The sequence below is a fragment of the Elaeis guineensis genome, chromosome 2, assembly GCF_000442705.2.
Source record: "Elaeis guineensis isolate ETL-2024a chromosome 2, EG11, whole genome shotgun sequence".
Classification (NCBI taxonomy): Eukaryota; Viridiplantae; Streptophyta; class Magnoliopsida; order Arecales; family Arecaceae; genus Elaeis; species Elaeis guineensis.
Genome location: NC_025994.2, coordinates 106531291 through 106549470, shown reverse-complemented (window position 1 = coordinate 106549470; position 18180 = coordinate 106531291). Strand labels below are relative to the sequence as shown.

At 40.7% G+C, this 18180-nt stretch overlaps 1 protein-coding gene and 1 long non-coding RNA gene across 2 annotated transcripts; one reads left to right on the top strand and one right to left on the bottom strand.

The window, feature by feature from the left end:
- The first annotated feature begins 1251 nt into the window (after nt 1-1251).
- LOC105046747 (uncharacterized) lies at nt 1252-3998 on the top strand. The gene is made up of 2 exons (XM_010925451.4): nt 1252-1607; nt 2249-3998. The coding sequence occupies exons 1-2, from the start codon at nt 1555-1557 to the stop codon at nt 3765-3767; spliced, it is 1572 nt and encodes a 523-aa protein (XP_010923753.1). The 5' UTR covers nt 1252-1554; the 3' UTR covers nt 3768-3998.
- A 1877-nt stretch (nt 3999-5875) lies between these two features.
- LOC105046740 (uncharacterized) lies at nt 5876-17904 on the bottom strand. Its single transcript, XR_003801564.2, has 3 exons — nt 17766-17904; nt 6681-6760; nt 5876-6428 (listed from the first exon to the last, which is right to left on the bottom strand). It is a non-coding gene; the product is annotated as an uncharacterized lncRNA (long non-coding RNA).
- Nucleotides 17905-18180: the final 276 nt, after the last annotated feature.

The window sequence follows — 18180 nt, the reverse complement described above, 5'->3', positions numbered from 1 at the left end:
TTGGCCTAGAATTAGAGGCTATTTTAATCAGGGGCACAGCAACATATTGCTTAACCTCACTTAACTTCAATTTCGCTTTTACAGGTTGAATTTTGTTTGGTAGAAATCAACCAACTTTACAGGCTGAGGATCAAGCAGCGTGACATAATCTCAAAATCCTGACACCAATCTCTTTTCCTAAACCCACTCAAGCCAATCCATTATTGTTCCAACTCAGCCCAGTCTAATGATTGGAGGTAAATGCCCAAATCTTATACGAGGGATTCGTTTGGTTCGCAAGAAGTGGAGAGGGCAAGAAGTAATTCCTAGAAAGTGGAAAGGATGCCTCTGATTTGATTAGAATTTTAAGAGAAGAGGGAATGAAAAAAAAGCACTTTTCATAAAAAATCACTTTCCACGTCTCATGAAAAATAAAAATCTATAAAGAAAATAGATTTTGACATTTCATATGAGATGAATAGTGATGGTGCTTTTTTCTTACCCAAAATATTCTGTTAAAATCTACGACTAAGATTTTGCAAAATATAATAGATGGTTAGGATGAAGTACTAATAGTGATAATACAATACAATATAATATAATATTATAATATTAATTATATTTTAATATTTATACTAATATAATATTTTTATTAATATTAATATTATATTTATATTAATATATTAATATAATATTATTTTATTAAAATATTAATAAATTTATCATATTAAATTATTAATATTGTATTAATATAATATAATATATAATAATATTATATTAAGATAATAAATTATTATGATTTAATGTTATATTATAATATATTAATATTATTTTTATATTAATATAGATATAATATTATTATTTACATAAAATTTAGAAGCAAAATGTACGGTCTTATATCTATTAAAGATATAATAAGTATTCTACGTAGTGTTCCAAAAAAATGAATACTCAATCAAATATAAGCAACTCTTTCAATAAATTAATTTTTATGATCAATCAAATATATTAATATTTTATTAATAAAAAATAATTTTTAAAAAAATAAAAAAAATATTTTTTTTAAAAAAAAATTCTTGTGAAACAAACGAATCCGCGATGAATCTCTCTTGTACCCAATTAAGACAATCATGGTTATAACTGAGACACTGTTGATTATAGGTTTTTTTTTCCCATAGTGCAAGATGCTAGAATGTTAAGAACGAAAATATGAACAATCCATAATATCTGATTGGATTAGAATGGCAAGTTCAGAAGGAAGAGCAAAAATATGGAGAAGAATTGAATTAAGAATTTAGAATTCGAATAAAAAAGTTTATTATAAAGTTTTCAGCTAGTGCCGGCAAGGCACTCCCCAAGACTAGTTCGTTTCTGCTTTGGAAAGGATTAGATCGACCGCAACCTTTGCTTTCCATTTCTTTCTTTAATTTTTAAGCAGAAACCGTGATGTTATCGGGCCTGTCTGGAACAAGCATCTATCGCATCAACCCGGTCCAGACAGGAATTGGAACCGGAGTGAAGCGAAGACCAGAAAGTGAGAATTGTGTTTAGGGTTTATACGAGACCGCGAATTGGATGCTCGACAGTCGACTCCTCTCGAACTCTTCCACAATCCATGGATCCCAAGGGTACCGATTCTCTGCTCTGTTCTTCTTCTTCCGAGTTCCTTATCTGCTCTCTCTATTATAATGCCGTATCTCTTTGTGGTTCCTAGGAGTTTCTAGGGTTTTAATTCCCTTCTCTCACCTGATAGACGAAGAAATTAAGGAATAGATACAAATTTCGATTCAAAAAAACTCTTTTTGAGGTTTAATCCTGGCTTTACCTTATCGGAATTGAATTATTCTCCTCAATTTCTTCAATTGATCGCCTAAAACGGTCGAGCAGGCCACAACCTTTGATCGAATAATCCTTTTGACTAGTTCCCACTGGTCTGGGAAATCAATGGTGGGATCACTCTGTCATTTCTGCTGATCTCCAGAATCGACATAAAAAATTGGAATTTCCCATAAATAGAGGATCTTGATGCGTAGAGTTGTTCCTTTTACGCTCTTATTTGATTGTGTGCATTTGGATTAGAGATGGGTCTTCTCTGTCACCTACATCCACTAAAAAAGACCGCAACAAATGCTGTTAATTCCTCTGATAAATTCACAAAGTTCGTTTCTTGGCGCACCTTTCCTCATAGCCCTGCTCTTGTGGTTAGATCTATCAATCCTTTCCCTAAATTATATGATGGAATTTCTAATGGGAGTTTGATGCCTGTCAGCAAGCAAATGCACCAACGCAGTGGCAGTCAATTTGAGTTTCGTGGAATGAGCTTTCGGCTTGGTTTTCAGAAATCCTTTCACAATCCGTCAAAAACCCAATTTTTTGTTGAGCCTGCATCTGCCGAGGAAACCCCAACTTCAGATAGCAGGCAAATCTTAGAAGATGCTGAAAAAATTTGGGAGATTCTCTCCAACCAGTCCAATTCTAGCATCCCATCTTCCCTAGATGAAGCTGGAGTGTCAGTTTCGCCAGTCATTGTGGCAGAAATCCTTAAGAAGCTAAGCAATGCAGGAACGCTTGCACTGGCATTCTTTCGTTGGGCTGAGAAGCAGCAAGGTTTCAAGTATAGCACTGAGAGCTTCCATCATCTAATCGAAGCACTTGGCAAGATTAAACAGTTTAGATTAATCTGGAGTTTGGTGGAGTCTATGAAGCACAGGGGTCTGTTGACCAAAGATACCTTTGCACTGATCACTCGGAGGTATGCCAGAGCTAGGAAGATCAGAGAAGCCATTGACACTTTTGAGAAGATGAGTATGTATGGGTTGAATCCGGAATTATCGGATTATAACTGGTTGATTGATATTATGAGCAAATCCAAGCATGTTAAGAAGGCCCAGGAGATCTTCAATGACATGAAGAGGAGGAGAAGATTCACTCCTGACCTGAAGACCTACACCATTCTTTTGGAAGGTTGGGGGCACGAACTGGATCTGAAGAGGTTGAAGGCAGTTTATCAAGAAATGATCGATGAAGGCTTCAGACCAGATGTTGTGACCTATGGGATACTTATAAATTCTTTCTGCAGGTCCAAAAGATGCGATGAGGCCATAGAGATCTTCCATGAGATGGAGACAAAAAATTGCAAGCCAAGTCCTCACATATATTGTACTCTGATCAATGGCTTGGGTTCCGAGAAAAGATTGAGTGAAGCTTTGAAGTACTTTGAGCTATCTAAAGCTGGTGGTTTTGCCCCCGAAATACCTACTTATAATGCTGTAGTGGGTTCTTACTGTTGGGTCATGCGATTTGAGGATGCTTTTAGAGTGGTCGATGAAATGAAGAGATGTGGGATTGGCCCGAACACCCGTACTTATGACATAATTCTGCATCATCTTATAAAAGCCGGCAAGACAGAAGATGCCTATCGGGTTTTCCAGAGGATGGGCAGGGAGGCCGGTTGCGAGCCCCAGCTTAATACATATACTATGATGGTTAGCATGTTCTGTACTGAGGAAAGAGTAGATATGGCTTTGAAAGTATGGAAGCAGATGGCCGAGAGGGGAGTTCTTCCTTGTATGCACATGTTCTCAGCATTGATCAATGGACTATGCTATGAGAACAGGCTGGATGATGCTTGCAAATACTTCCAAGAGATGCTGGATAAAGGGATTAGACCTTCAGGCCAGTTATATGGTAAATTAAAAGAAGCTCTTCTTGATGGTGGAAGGAAGGATTTGGCCATTGATATGGGTCTGAAGCTGGAGAGACTAAGGAAGACCTTAATACAAGGTTAAGGATAATGGTTAACAGTGCGGCATAAGTTTTTTTTCACTGTTTGACATGTTATCCTTCCATATGTTATTCCTCAAGCACATTGGTTTGCCTAGAAAAAAAAGGGACAAAGCTATGCTGCCCAGGTGGGTGAAAACATCACAGTTTTTTCAGTATTGTTACCAATATTTGCGAAATACATGGAACAGCAGGAATATATCAAAAAGTTTCAGAAGCTACTGAATTTTTTTCTATAGCTATTATACTGTCTCAGGCAGCCTAACAAGGTATATCATTACTAGGGAGAGTAAAAGTTGCTCTGGTGAGAGTAGGTTGCATAGGTTTAGGGTAAGCATGTTTTAATTTAAATCAGTGTTTCTCTAAACTCTGACTGAAGCTTGTGCTTCAAGTAGCAAATTATTGTCATATAAGTCTGGTAAGCACCCATCTGCGAAGTCTAGAGAATCTTGGCTGCTTGCAGAATTGACAAAATGGCAATGTATCCACAGTTGGGCTCAACTCTTATGGTTTAGGATGATGCATTAGTCTGAGCTTCAAAAATTGAAATGTCGAAAGAAGACTGAGGGTACCATACTCATTTCTCAATATTCCATTTTGCCATACTGATTACTTTAGACAAAGGACACAGTACTTGTTAGGAAAGTTTTCATTTTTCCCATAGGCTAGTAGTTAAAGTTGGTCTTCAAAAGTGAATAGTGTTGGAAAAGGAGTTGAGTTAGTAGTCAGAACTCCCTGTGGTGCTAGAGGATCCTCCAATCAACTTCATTTCTTTTATCAGGAATTTTGATGCACCAGTCCCTTATTTGAAGTCTGATCCCAAAATAGTCCTTAAGTAAAGTCTGATCCCAAAGTAGTCCTTTTCACCGTGAAAAAGAGGATGTATTTTCTTGCAAAATCCTCTTAAAATGGTTTAGCTCCCATTACGTGGTGAACCGAATAAGATATCTTCATTGTTCAGCCGAGAATTTTATGCTGTTGGCCTCCCTCATTAAATGTTTATTTCACCTGTAAATTGTAAGCCTCACAGGCTCAGATCTTCCTGAGAGAGTCTGATTATTTTTGTTCTCTTCCAGTCTCCAATCCATCCTGAATCTCATCCATTGTGCTGGCAAAAGCTTAGTCACCTGTACATTTTTTCCTCTCATGCCCTAATTTTTTTATTGTATGCCATCAATAAAATTGATGTTAGGTTCGCATTCTTGCTTAGACCATTCCATTAGCATTGGCAAAATTTCAGTTTTGGTAGTTTGTGAGCACATGAAGTTGCTTGATGACTTTGACGATGGTCATGGGATCCCTGCTACATTCTATTTTCCAATGATGAATAGTTTTCCAAAATAAAATAGAATTCTTGCTGTATTTTGGACAGCTGGGAGGCACACATCATATTGATGAACCAGGAAAGCAAATTATAAAAAAGAAGTAGAAGAAAGACAGATCCTGACCCATCCATCATTCAAAGAGCTCAAAAAGTAGATACCAGTGAAAAAAATAACTAAAAAGTGGATACCGATGGCAATGAAGTGGAGATGTAACTGTGCAAGGGATCAAACAAAACCTGTACCTCCAGCATGCGAAGCAAAAACTTTACCTTTTGAGCTACATCGCTCTTGATAAGAGAATTTCTTAATTAACTAAGAAAACAAAGCTCGAAACATTCTCTCAAGTTTGTCACTCTCAGCGCATGCCTTTTCGATTCCCAATCCCTCTCAAAACAACTGGACCTCATGTTTGGTCATCCAGAAACTAAAAGAAAAAAAGAAAAAAAAAGATTTTTCAATGATGAAAAAAAGCTATTTCTGCAATCTGTTAGTTTTTGTGCAATCCAAGCAGCAGTCTTCTAACTTCTTTAATTTTCCTGGACTTTCTCCAAGAAACCAATCATACCCTTAGAAAGAAAGAAAAAATGCTTAACAGAAATCATTTTGTCATAGTGATGGGACAGCAAAGAACGCTGAAGGGCCACCAGCCAAAGAATTTGTTGTTTGATGTGGCCATGAATCTATCAAATCAAGTTCAGTTATTACCATGTATGGACCATAGGGAATGCCAGGATCTTATACCTGCCTCTGACCTATATCTACAGCAAGATATTAAGAACAATGAAAGCTGATAAGAAAGGACATAATGGTACAAGACATCCAGAACCACTTTGCTTTCAATTGCCTCTTAAGTCTTTAAGCAAGGATCGCTGAGAAAGTAGAAGAGCAATTTCATTGAAATGTTCCCATTAGGAATTTAGCATCTCTTCTAATTTCCTATCTATACTTTCTTTTGAGTTCCCAGAAAACAACTCCAGCATCGAGGCCTCCAAGATAATCTTCATTCCGTTCTTCAGATTTTCAAAAATTGGGCTTAATTCAGTTCTGTGCTTCATACTGCTGTTGAATCCTCTGTCATCTGCTCTGTTCCTTTCTCCTCATCACTCCCACTGTCAGCTTTATTTCTGTTCTGGGAAAGCTTCTGTTCTGAAGCAGATTCTGCCTCACTTTTTTACTTCAATCGATCTTCCGTAAATCCCACACATGGGGTTTTGGAGTGGTTGAATCTGTTATTGGAGCAACTAAGCTTGGTTTCCCATCATCTATAACATCATTGACCAATCTATATTCCTTGGCCTCCCACCGGTGCATGAAATTGTCACGGTCTGTATCCACTTCAATCTGCAAAGCAATATAAGACGATGATGATGAGCTGATGACAAGAACAATTCTGGAAAAAATGGATTAATAATTGCAAGCAACTTAATTATGATCCCAACTGCTACCGGTTGCTCAAGTTTTCCTGTTAATTCTTGAGAAAATTTTGTTCATCTTTACCCTATATGGCACATCATTTCTCTAATCTGTAACCCCATTTCAATTGCCTAGCATAACAAAAAAAAGAGTACAAGTGAAATAGAGAGAAACAACCACCTCTTTTCAAATGCATTGGTGGAAGCACCCCTATGTGAACGAGAGTGCAACTAAACATGCTTCATTTATAATAGAATTGCCTGATATAAAAACAAAAAAGACATGGATCATAATCGGGTTACATAACTATAAAACCATAAAATAACCAAAACAATGGCATGTTTATCAAGAAATAGGTTTTCCAATAACCAGACTTTCATTGCCAGCTTACAGGATGTAATGTCAACAGGCTTACTCATCCACATTAAAATGTACAACAAACCATAGATTTAAAACAATAGCAATGCACATACTAAGCTGCTTGTATGGAACTAAAATCATAACCTAACCTAGCAATGCAGGTAGTAAGATACTAATAAGTACACTTTATCCATTTATAGAAATATAAACACCTAGCATGGCTTTCATCCTGGCTGAGATACGGCTAACATCACCACCGAGATATCATTTTGTATCAGATCCTTAAATTGGCTGATATCTCATTTTTATTTATTTTATTTTGTGGTTTCTGAGTCTACCACTTTTATAATTTAATGCTTGCTGACAACCCCTGGTGTCATATCTTAGGGATTTTGACATGTTAGGCTTTTTCTCCGATCCGATCCAAAAAGAGGAGCATCTGATTTTTGGTAATTGAGATCTGTTGGAACAATACAACCGACCTCCGACTTCTGCTCTACATCGACCGAATGAACATATTACACCGATTTACAATCGATTGATCGACTGAGAATCGGCTATTACTGACCAACAACTGATGACTTAATAAGCCTTCGATCGAAGACCATCGACATATCAGAGTTACCAGTCGATGGACATTCGGATCTTTTACTGACTTATCAGTATTACCGACATACAGTCAGCTTATTTGTTCAACACATCCTAACCATTGTAAACGATTATCAACTATGTGTCACGGCATTTAGTGGGAATTAACGACCCACTAACTCCATAATAATGGCCCGATAATTTAATGCCATAAAAAATGGGACTACGTGTTTGACGGTTACATCAGAATTATCTATAAAAAGGAGGTAAGTAAGCAGCACCGGATCAGGATAATTTCTGGACCAAGATTCTGCTACTCATTTTATCTACTATTCACCAACTCCTCTCTGACTTAGGCATCGGAGGGTCCCCATCGGACACAACTCTGATATGTGAGGACTTGATTTTGTAGGTACTCTTCACTGACGACAGGCGATAAAGAGTTGGCCGTAATAGATTGACGCGCTAGGTAGGAGGAGAAACTATACGATCAACCATGCCGAAAACTAGAGCCCAGCATTCAACTAGATCGGCGAGGCACTCTTTCCGTCGGGAAGATGTTCCTCCCCTACCTCCGGTAGCAGACCTTAATTTCTTGTGTCCTGTGGTCACCACGGATGCGCAAATTACTGCACTCATGCAGCAGATGAACGTTTCGACGGAGACAGTCAAAAACTTCCAGCAGCAACAAACCCAACAGTAGCAGCAGCCGCCAATAGAGCAATCGGTGGCTCAATTGGGTGCCGTCTAGGCACAGCCGCCGTCCTCCACGGCACTCACCCTCCTCATCTCCGGAGCGACCGTCTCGACACTCCCATTGAGACAGACAACTACATTCTCGACACTCTCATCGTGCCACTCACTATTTGCAGCGTTCTCCTTCTCCTTCTCGTGCACACAACATCAAAAAGGGGAAACGACCACGGATGCCTTCTGTTTCTCCTTCTTCGAATTCTTCAGGGGGTTCCACCCTCGGAGTTTCTCAGCAACAGCGACTGGATGACTATGAATGCAAGTTTCGAGAAATTGATCGTCAGCTCGCCCAACTTCAGGTGGGAGGTCGGAACTCTTCCAACGACTACGACTTTCACACTGCCCAACCTCTCTCTCGACGTATTCTCGATGAATCGATTCCTTCTCGGTTCAAGATGCTACAAGTGGAGTCATACGACGGCTCCACTGACCCCATCGACCACTTGAAGAGCTATAAAGCTCTCATAATGATCCAGAGGGCAACCGACGCCCTCTTATGCATTGGCTTTCCGGCGACTCTTCGGAAGGCTGCTCGAATCTGATATTCCGGGCTCCAGTCGGAAAGCATCAATTCTTTCGAGCAGCTTGAACATTCCTTCGTGGCCCCACTTCAGCACAAATCGAAGGCCGTCATGAACATCCAACAGTCTCTTCTCAATCAAGCAAGGTGAGACAGAGACACTGAGAGATTTCGTGGTCCGTTTCAATGCGGCCACACTTGAGGTCAGAGACTTCAACGAAGACATGGCTATATCGACTATGAAAAGAGGTCTGAAGAGATCCAGATTTACTTACTCTCTTGACAAAACTTTTCCTCAGACCTATGCTGAACTTCTGGAACGCGTGTACAAGTACATTCACATGGATGAAACTGCTTCTGATCGATGTCAAACAGATGGAAAAGATCAGAAGAAGAAATAAAAAAAAATGAAGCTTCGGTTGAATCAAGTAGGCCGACTGTCAATAAGCAAGCTTCACCCTGACGACAGAGTCTGAAATCGAACTATGGCAGGTATGACTCCTATACTCCTCTCATTGCTCTTCGTGCGCAGATCCTGATGGAGATCGAAGGAGCAGAATACTTATGACACCTCCCACCAATGAAAGCACCATCGAGGAGCCAAGATAGGAAGTACTGTCGGTTCCATCGTGATCACGATCACGATATCGAACAGTGTATCTAGCTCAGAGATGAGATAGAAGTCCTGATCCGATAAGGCTACTTTGAAAAATTCTGAAGAGATCAACCGATTCAACCTCCTACTGACCGACAACCTCAACCGCAAGCTAAGGGGACTATCAACAATCGACCGACCGCAGGAGTGATCAGCATGATCTCCGGATGATCAGACTGGGGGACAACTTTCGAAGAAGAGTCGGCGAAGAAGCGGCGACTTGATAATGTAATAATTTTTTTGGAAGAAGATGCTCAAAGAATACAAACTCTCCATGATGATACTGTCATTGTTTTGACAACGATAGCCAATTATGATGTAAAAGGATTCTTGTAGATAATGAAAGTTCAATCGATGTTTTGTTTTACTCGACTTTCTTCCGAATGCGATTACCGACTGATCGATTCAGAAAAGTCTCGACGCTATTGATTGATTTCACTAGAGATGCTGTTACTGTGGAAGGAGAAATCACTTTCCCCTTAACTGCAGGAACTGAACCACAATAAAACACTGTTCTTGTGACCTTCACGATTGTCCGGGTTTCCTCGACTTATAATGCCATACTCGGACGATCTAGTCTTAATACTTTGAGGATAGTGATCTCGACATATCATCTACTGGTTCGATTTCCGACAAAAAATAAAATCAGAGAGATGCGTGGAGATCAGCAACTTGTCCGATGTTGTTTTCTAGTTTCTACACAAAATAATAAATTTGAAGACTCTTTGTCCGTCGATAAATTAGATCAAAGAGAGAATGAGGATAGGGGTGAACCAGTCGAACAATTGGTTTCCATCCCGTTAAAAAAAGAAGACCCTGAGAAGACGGTCCAAATTGAATCGCAGCTGTCTAATCTAGAGCGACAGTAATTAATAAATCTACTCAGAGCAAACACCGATATTTTTGCTTGGTCGGCAACGGATATGCTAGAAATTTCTCCAAAAGTAATAACTCATCAGCTTAACATTGATCCGAAGGTCAAGCCAGTAAGATAAAAGAAAAAATCTTTTACTCCTGAAAGATAGAAGATCATTGACGAAGAAGTCGATAAGTTTCTCGCAGCTGGCTTCATCAGAAAAGCTACTTATCCTGATTGGCTCGTCAATATTATGATGGTGAGAAAAGCTAATGAAAAATAGAGAATCTACATCGACTACACAAATCTGAATGAGGCTTGTCCGAAGGATAGTTTCTCCTTGCCAAAAATTGATCAACTGATTGATGCGACTTTGGAGCACCGACTTTTAAGCTTCATGGACGTCTTTGCATGCTACAATCAGATTCGGATGGCACCTAAAGATGAGGAGCATACAGCCTTCGTAACTGACAAAGGCATTTACTGCTATAAAGTAATGCCTTTCGGTTTGAAAAATGCTGGAGCCACTTATCAATGGTTTGTCAACAAAATTTTCAAGACATAGGATGAAATATGAAAGTGTATGTGGACGATATGCTGGTGAAAAGTCCTCAAACAATTGATCATGTTCGAGACCTAAAAGAAGCCTTCGGCACACTTCGACGACATCAGATGAAGTTGAACCCGATAAAGTGTACATTCGGAGTAACTTCTGGGAAGTTCCTCGATTTTTTTGTGTCACAATGAAAAATCGAGATCAATTCTCAGAAAATAAAGGCTATCATCAACATGAAGCATCCTACTTCCAAGAAAGAAATACAGCAGCTCAACGAAAGGATCGTTACATTCAGCCGATTTATATCAAGGTCGGTAGAAAGATGCTTGCCTTTTTTCAAGACCTTGAGGCAATCAAACGACTTCATATGGTCGGATGAGTACCGACAGTCCTTCAAGGACTTGAAAAAATACTTGGCATCTCCATCTTTGCTTACAAAACCAAAGGTCGGAGAAACTCTGTATCTTTACTTGACGACATCAACGGAGGCAATTAGTTTGATGCTTATCCAAAAAGATGAAAATCGAATTCAACAGTCGATCTACTACACCAGCAAAATGCTTCACAATGCCGAAGTGAGGTATTCAAGAGTGAAAAAAATGATTTACACTAATTATATCATCACAATGGCTCCACCCATATTTTCAAGCACATCCAATTGTCATCTTGACAGACCAGCCGCTGAAGACGATCTTACACCAACCTGATACATCAGATCGAATGGCAAAGTGGATGATAAAGCTTGGTGAATTTGATATATAATATCACCCACATCCATCAATGAAAGCACAAGTTCTAACCGACTTTATCATCAAATGTACAGTATCAGACAATAAATCCGAGGATGAAGCTAATGACAGAATAAAGCAGGCCACGACTCCCGAACCCAACTTAATGTCAGCATGGGTGCTACATATTGATGGAGCATCAAATGCGCAAGGCAATGGAGCTGGTCTCGTCCTCACCAACTCCGAAAGGGTTATTCTGAATATACCCTTCGGTTCAATTTCAAAGCTTCCAATAATCAAGCCGAATATGAAGCACACTTAGTCGGCTTAAAAATTATCAAAGAGTTTGATATCGACAGTCTGAAAGTCTTCACCGACTCACAATTAATTGCTGGACAGATCAAGAGCGAATTTAAAGCCTGAGACTCTATTATGATGAAGTATCTTCAAAAGGTGAAAAATCTAACTTCAACATTAAAATATTTTGAAATCTTTCACATACCAAGGACAGAGAATATTCGAGCCGACGCACTTTCATGACTCGCAATTTCTTCTTTCAACTCATTGGGTCGGACATTCGTCGAATGTCTTGAACAGCCGAACATTGATAAAGTCGAGAAAGTGCTATAACGCACTGATGAACCAAACTGGATGGATCCGATCGTCCAGTACTTGACTGATGGAACTCTTCCTACAAATTTTTCAGAAGCCAAGCGACTCAGATGGACGGCCTCTCAATATATTTTAATGAATGGACATCTATACAAGAGGTCATTCTCTCTTTCCTTACTGAAGTATTTGGGGCCAACAAATGTCAACTATGCACTCATAGAGGTTCACGAAGGGATTTGTGAAAATCACTTGGAGGACAAATTTTTAGCTTACAAGATCCTACGATAAGGATATTATTGGCCCATCATGAAGAAAAATACAGCTGAACTTGTCCGAAGGTGTGAACCATGTCAGAGATATGCAAATATACAACAACCGACAAGTCAGTTGATATCAATTGTTGCACTATGACCCTTCGCACAATGGAGAATCGACATATTCGGTCCTTTCCCTCCGGCATCTGATCAGAAGAAGTTCATAGTGGTCGCCATCGATTACTTTATCAAGTGGGTGAAAGCTGAATCTCTGACACAAATTACTGAGAGAAAGATGGAAGACTTCATTCAAAAATCGATCATATGCAAATTCGGTTTGTCACACACCATCATCACAGACAATGATCAGCAATTCGACAATCAGAATTTTAAAGAGTTCTGTGTGAAATTTTATATTACGCACAAACTCGCATCGGTCGGCCATCCACAGTCCAATGGAGAAGTGGAGGTAACAAACCGAATGATTTTATATAGACTCAAGACCAGACTGAATGAAGCTAAAGACTTCTGGATAGAAGAGCTATATTCGATCTTATGGGCATACTGAACGACTCTTCGCATACCAACGAGAGAATCGTCATTTAATTTGGCTTATGGAACAGAAGCGATGATCCCACTCGAGATCATATTACCATCAGCCAGGGTGGAACAATACTGTGAGCCGAGCAATTCAGAATATCAGAGAGCCGACTTAGATCTACTTCTAGAAGTCCGACAGCAAGCTCAAGTTCGGATGGTAGCCTATCGACAAAGAGTAGTCTGGTATTATAATGCAAAAGTTAAACCAAAGATTTTTCGTCTTGAAAATTTGGTCTTACAGAAAGCAGAAGTCTCAAGACCTCTCGACCAAAGAAAATTATCTCCGAACTGAGAAGGACCTTACAGAATAACCGAGATACTACAATCGGGCACATATAAACTGGAAACTCTTGAAGAATCAGCTATTCTCCGAACATGGAATGCTGATAATTTGAAAATGTTATCAATAAAGTTGGCTGTATATACACTATTCAGAATGAAACATTGTATTTCAGAATCACAAGTTTCAGTCAACTGTGAAGTAGTAATGGACCGACGAATAGACGGTCAATTCATCGACTATTGACTATATTTTAATGTTTTACTGTAAAAATCGATACATCGATTATATTCTGGTTTTCATTGTAAAAGCCACAATACTGACTGTGTCTTGATATCAAACATATCTCAATTTTTCACTGTAAAAGTCGATCATATTCGAATGACTATTATGCTCACTTGTATTAACTAAGCAGAATACTATGCCAATACGATCAAAATTGGATTGAAATTATACCGACTCGACTACGATCGATCGAAAGATATTCGATTTGCCACCGATTATCAAATAACTTGACATACTAACTTGACTAAGGTCGGACTCAGGGTATTCGGCTTATGATCGTTTATCCTAATACTTACAAATACTTCAAATAGATATGCAACTAACTGATGGTTCTACAACTACTATCGAATGTTCGGCTTATCGATCGATGTTTGGAAATTAAATAATTACTCAATTATTATCAAACGTTCAGTTTATCGATCGACATTCAACTACTCTACGACATTATACACACAAAAAGAGAGTTGGTACTTAGAAAAAAAAATATTCATTTCATTGAAAAGAAGGATTACAAAAGTGGACTGAAGTCCAATTACAAGTATTTGATTACAAAAAGAAAGCAAAAATTACATCGATCACTGGTCGCCATATTCGTCTCTTTGTTTCGGAGTGGCATCAGGGACTTGGACAACTTCCAATGCTGTCGGTGTCCTCTCTTGAGTCGGCACCGCATCTTCTTCGGCAGCTCCATCTTCTACCACTGGAGAGACGATGCTGTTCAAGTCGAGGTCCAAATATAATTTTCCGACCGCATCCTGACCGTCTTCATATCCGACGCAGTAAGAGGCAAACCTGCCTTCGAGGATATCTTCTTTAAACTCCTTCGAATTCTTGAAGTCCTCGATTGTTCGGTTCAGAGCCTCCTTCGCTGACTCTACTTCCGCCCTCACCAACTCTGCATTGGCTCTTGCAGAAGACGATTCTTCATCGGCCAGTGCCAACTTTTTCAGGCTGGCCTGATGTTGCTCACGTTCGGCTTCGAGTTCAAGAATGCACCAATCTCTTTCCTATCGAAGCTAGTGAATGGAATGTTTCTTGCTCTTGATTTGCAGTTCAAGAGCCGAGATGTTTTAACGAGCCGAATCAAGTTCGTCTCTAGATAGTTGAAGGTCGATGGATAAGCGAGAGACTTCCTCTTGAAGCTTTGCCTCCTGCTCGATCACCATCCGAAGTTGCTCAAGGACAGCCGTCTTCTCAGCATCGACGGCCACCACCTTATTCATCCATGTCTGACGGAAGTCGGCAACCTTCCCATAGCTGACCTCCAGGTCAAACATATTATGTGCCAACTGTAAACAGAAGATAAGTCGGATCAGATTAAAAAAAAAATACAAAGGAAGAATTACCCCAAGTATCATCAGGTAGAAAGAAGAGAACATCTCAACCACAGTTCTATTCTTTCGGTTCTCCCGATTGGTCAGGAGAAGAGCGGTTTGGATGAGCCATCTGGCCAACGTCGAATTGGCCAAAGCCGACTCATCCTCAGAAAGTCGGATGTCAAAATGAACTGTTTGACCCGCAGACGTTGCATCATCCGCCAACGTCATCGGTGCCTTCCCCGGTCTCCTGTCGGCGGTCCCACATTTGAAAGCGCAGGGAAGCTTGAACTTGATTGCGCCAGAGAAACTCCCACTGAAAAAGCGACCGACGCAACTGCAGACTGTTCGGTTTGACCGCAGTCTCCACCTCGGCCCAAACCTCAATTTGGTGGAGCTACCGATGTTGCTGCGGCAGCCCCGTCTTCTCTTGCCGCCCCTTCTTTAGCAGACGGCACATTGGGGAGCGCTGTCAAAGCTGACAGCATCGGAACCGGCTCGAGAATCGATGCCAATGGTACGTCAGATTCTCCCACCGGCACGAATGTAGATGCCCGACCCTTCTTCGATGGTCGGGAGGGTCCAGCTTCGGACGCTGCTGCCTTCTTCCTGACAGCATGCTGGCGAATATCAACGATCGATACTCGCATCCTCGACTGCATTCCTGCAATCAGACTAAGAGGTTAGCACGGTTCAAAACTGAACAAAACCAAAAGAAACTGACCGACTATGTGCTATACCTAAAGAAGTGACCGAACTGAGACCGACGTCGTAGAGAGCTTGTTCGATCATTAGCTCTCTCTGCGGCGGAGCCGTCATATCCTTCAATCGATGGAAGTCCTTCTGATCACCGACCTTTACCCGCCTGTTATCGTTGGGGCTGGTCCTTGGATCGCCCCAACGGAATGGGAAGCTCCATGAAAAAGAAGAAGAAACAAAAAAGAACTAATTTTTCCATCCATAAATGACGATGGAAGACCAGTAATGAAAGATAGACCCTTCTTTGGGTTGAAAAATACCAATCCTTGACCTTTGGATAAAGATAGAGAATAAAAAAGCAACGAAAAAGGGAGGGATGAGGTTCAGTCGGTATTAACCAACACAACAAAGCAAAGCTGATTATTAGTCGGATCGAATTCGATGCCAACTGAGCAGGACAAAAACCATAGTAATCCAAAATATTTCGGATGAACTTCAAAATCGGAAAGCGAAGACCTGCTCAGAGGTCCTCAACATAGAAGGCCACCTGGCCCGAAGGAGGAGAGTTCAACCGACCATCGGCACCAGATGCAAAAAGTTGATATTGCTTCGAGATACGATATTGTTCCCAGAGCCGCTCAACATTCGATTCTGAAAGTGAAGAAGCCTCCACTTTCGGACCCGAGGGGGAGTCGTCAGCCGGATTCTCCGACCGACCATCCCGAGAGTAAGAAGCCCTAGCCATGAGAGAAGAAGACTAAAGAAAACAAAAAGGACCCAAGAAGGAAGGACACTTAACCTGAAAGCTAAAAAGAAAAAGGTCTGGCGCTGGGACGATCCTCCGATAGAGTTTCTGCGGCAAAGAAGATAAAATGAAAAGTAAAAGGCTGGCCGAAACCGATCCTAAATATAAGATCCCTCAACGGTCAAGATGGAAGCGATCAAATCAGAGTCTCATCAGATGACGACACGTGGCAATATCTGGACCAACCATTGATCGGATGGTTCGATGCACCTACCCCACATCGTGCCACCTCACCATCATCCGCGTGAACAGCTCCGACCCAGTGACATTTGGACACGTGGCCAAAATTTACTTATCAGGGTCATATCGTTCGACGTCGAATCATCTTTCTGAAACAACATCTGATACAGACGTCTGGTACCGAATTATCCTATCGATGTAACAGCCCAATAATGATTTTGCAGTCATGAAAATGATAAAACGGTTGAAGAACCCTCGTAATCAAGTGATTTTGCAACCAAGTTGGGGCTCGAGGTGACATGTGACAACTCCCTTCGTCTAATATGATAGGCCATGTGATAAAATACACGTCAGGCCATCTTGGACTTGAGAGTGGGGGGCAACTGTTGGGACAATACAACCGGCCCCCGACTCCGACTTTACATCAGCCGAATGAACATACTACACTGACTTACAATCAGTTGACCGACCGAAAGTTGGTTATTACTGACCAACAACTGATGACCTAATAAGCCTTCGACCGAAGATCATCGGCATATCAGAGTTACTAGCCAATGGACATTCGGATCTTTTACCGACTTATCAGTATTACCGACATACAGTCGGCTTATCTGTTCCACACATCCTAACCGTTGTAAACAGTTATCAACTACGTGTCATGATATTTAGTGAGAATTAACGACCCACTAACTCCACAATAATAGCCCGATAATTTAGTACCATAAAAAGCGGAACCGGGTAAGTGAGCAGTACCAGATAAGGATAATTTTTGGACCAAGAGTTTGATACTTATTTTATCTACTGTTCACCAACTCCTCTTTGACTTAGACATTGGAGGATCTCCGTTGGACACAACTCCGATCTGTGAGGACTTAATTTTGCAGGTGCTCTTCACCAACGACAGGCAATAAGAAGTTGGCCATAACAGGACCAAATAATTCCTGTTAGTAAACTATGGACTGATTTGGTAGATCGCAGTTATTTAACAAAGATTTCATTTTTGAATTTTCTAGTTTCATAAGAAGAATTGCTTAATGGACGATCCACTCTTCATTCATCCATTTAACAAAGTTCTTAATTACTAGCAAGAAATGCCATGCTAAAATCGAATGGCCATGAATTTATTTCAACGAATACACATGAAACCACTTAAAAGCAAGGAGCGACTCAAATAGAAAATTCACCCAATTAACCAATTAAGCCAGTGTTTATGAGAACCTGGGAAGAAGCATGTTACTGGTGTCGAGCTTCTCGAACCTCGATCCAAGAAGTCCGGCCACGTATCCGACAGATCCCACCCCTCCGACAGCGTCTTCCTGCGTCCCGCAATCGCGGCGGTTCTGACTGACTGGTCCGCTTTTGCACCGAGTCGGGCGGCAGCAGGAGACGGCGGTGCCGCCTTTCGCCCCAGGGAATCGAAGAGGAGGCCACGAGAGAAGAAGAAAGAGGAGGAGAGCTCAGAGGAGGGAGGCGAAGGCGGCAACAGGAGTCCATGAAACCAGCATAAAATCCATCCAATCCTGGCCCTAAATGAGTCGCGCCTAGCCAATACGACGCGTTGAGATCATGCCACACGTACATATAACAAGCAACCGTTTTCCCACGTGCATCTCTCGAGCCGTCGGATGATAAA

Coding starts and splice junctions, on each gene's coding strand:
- LOC105046747 (XM_010925451.4), top strand. CDS start 1,555: ATGCTCGACAGTCGACTCCTCTCGAACTCTTCCACAATCCATGGATCC. Junction 1,608..2,248: donor ACAATCCATGGATCCCAAGG/GTACCGATTCTC, acceptor GATGCCTGTCAG/CAAGCAAATGCACCAACGCA.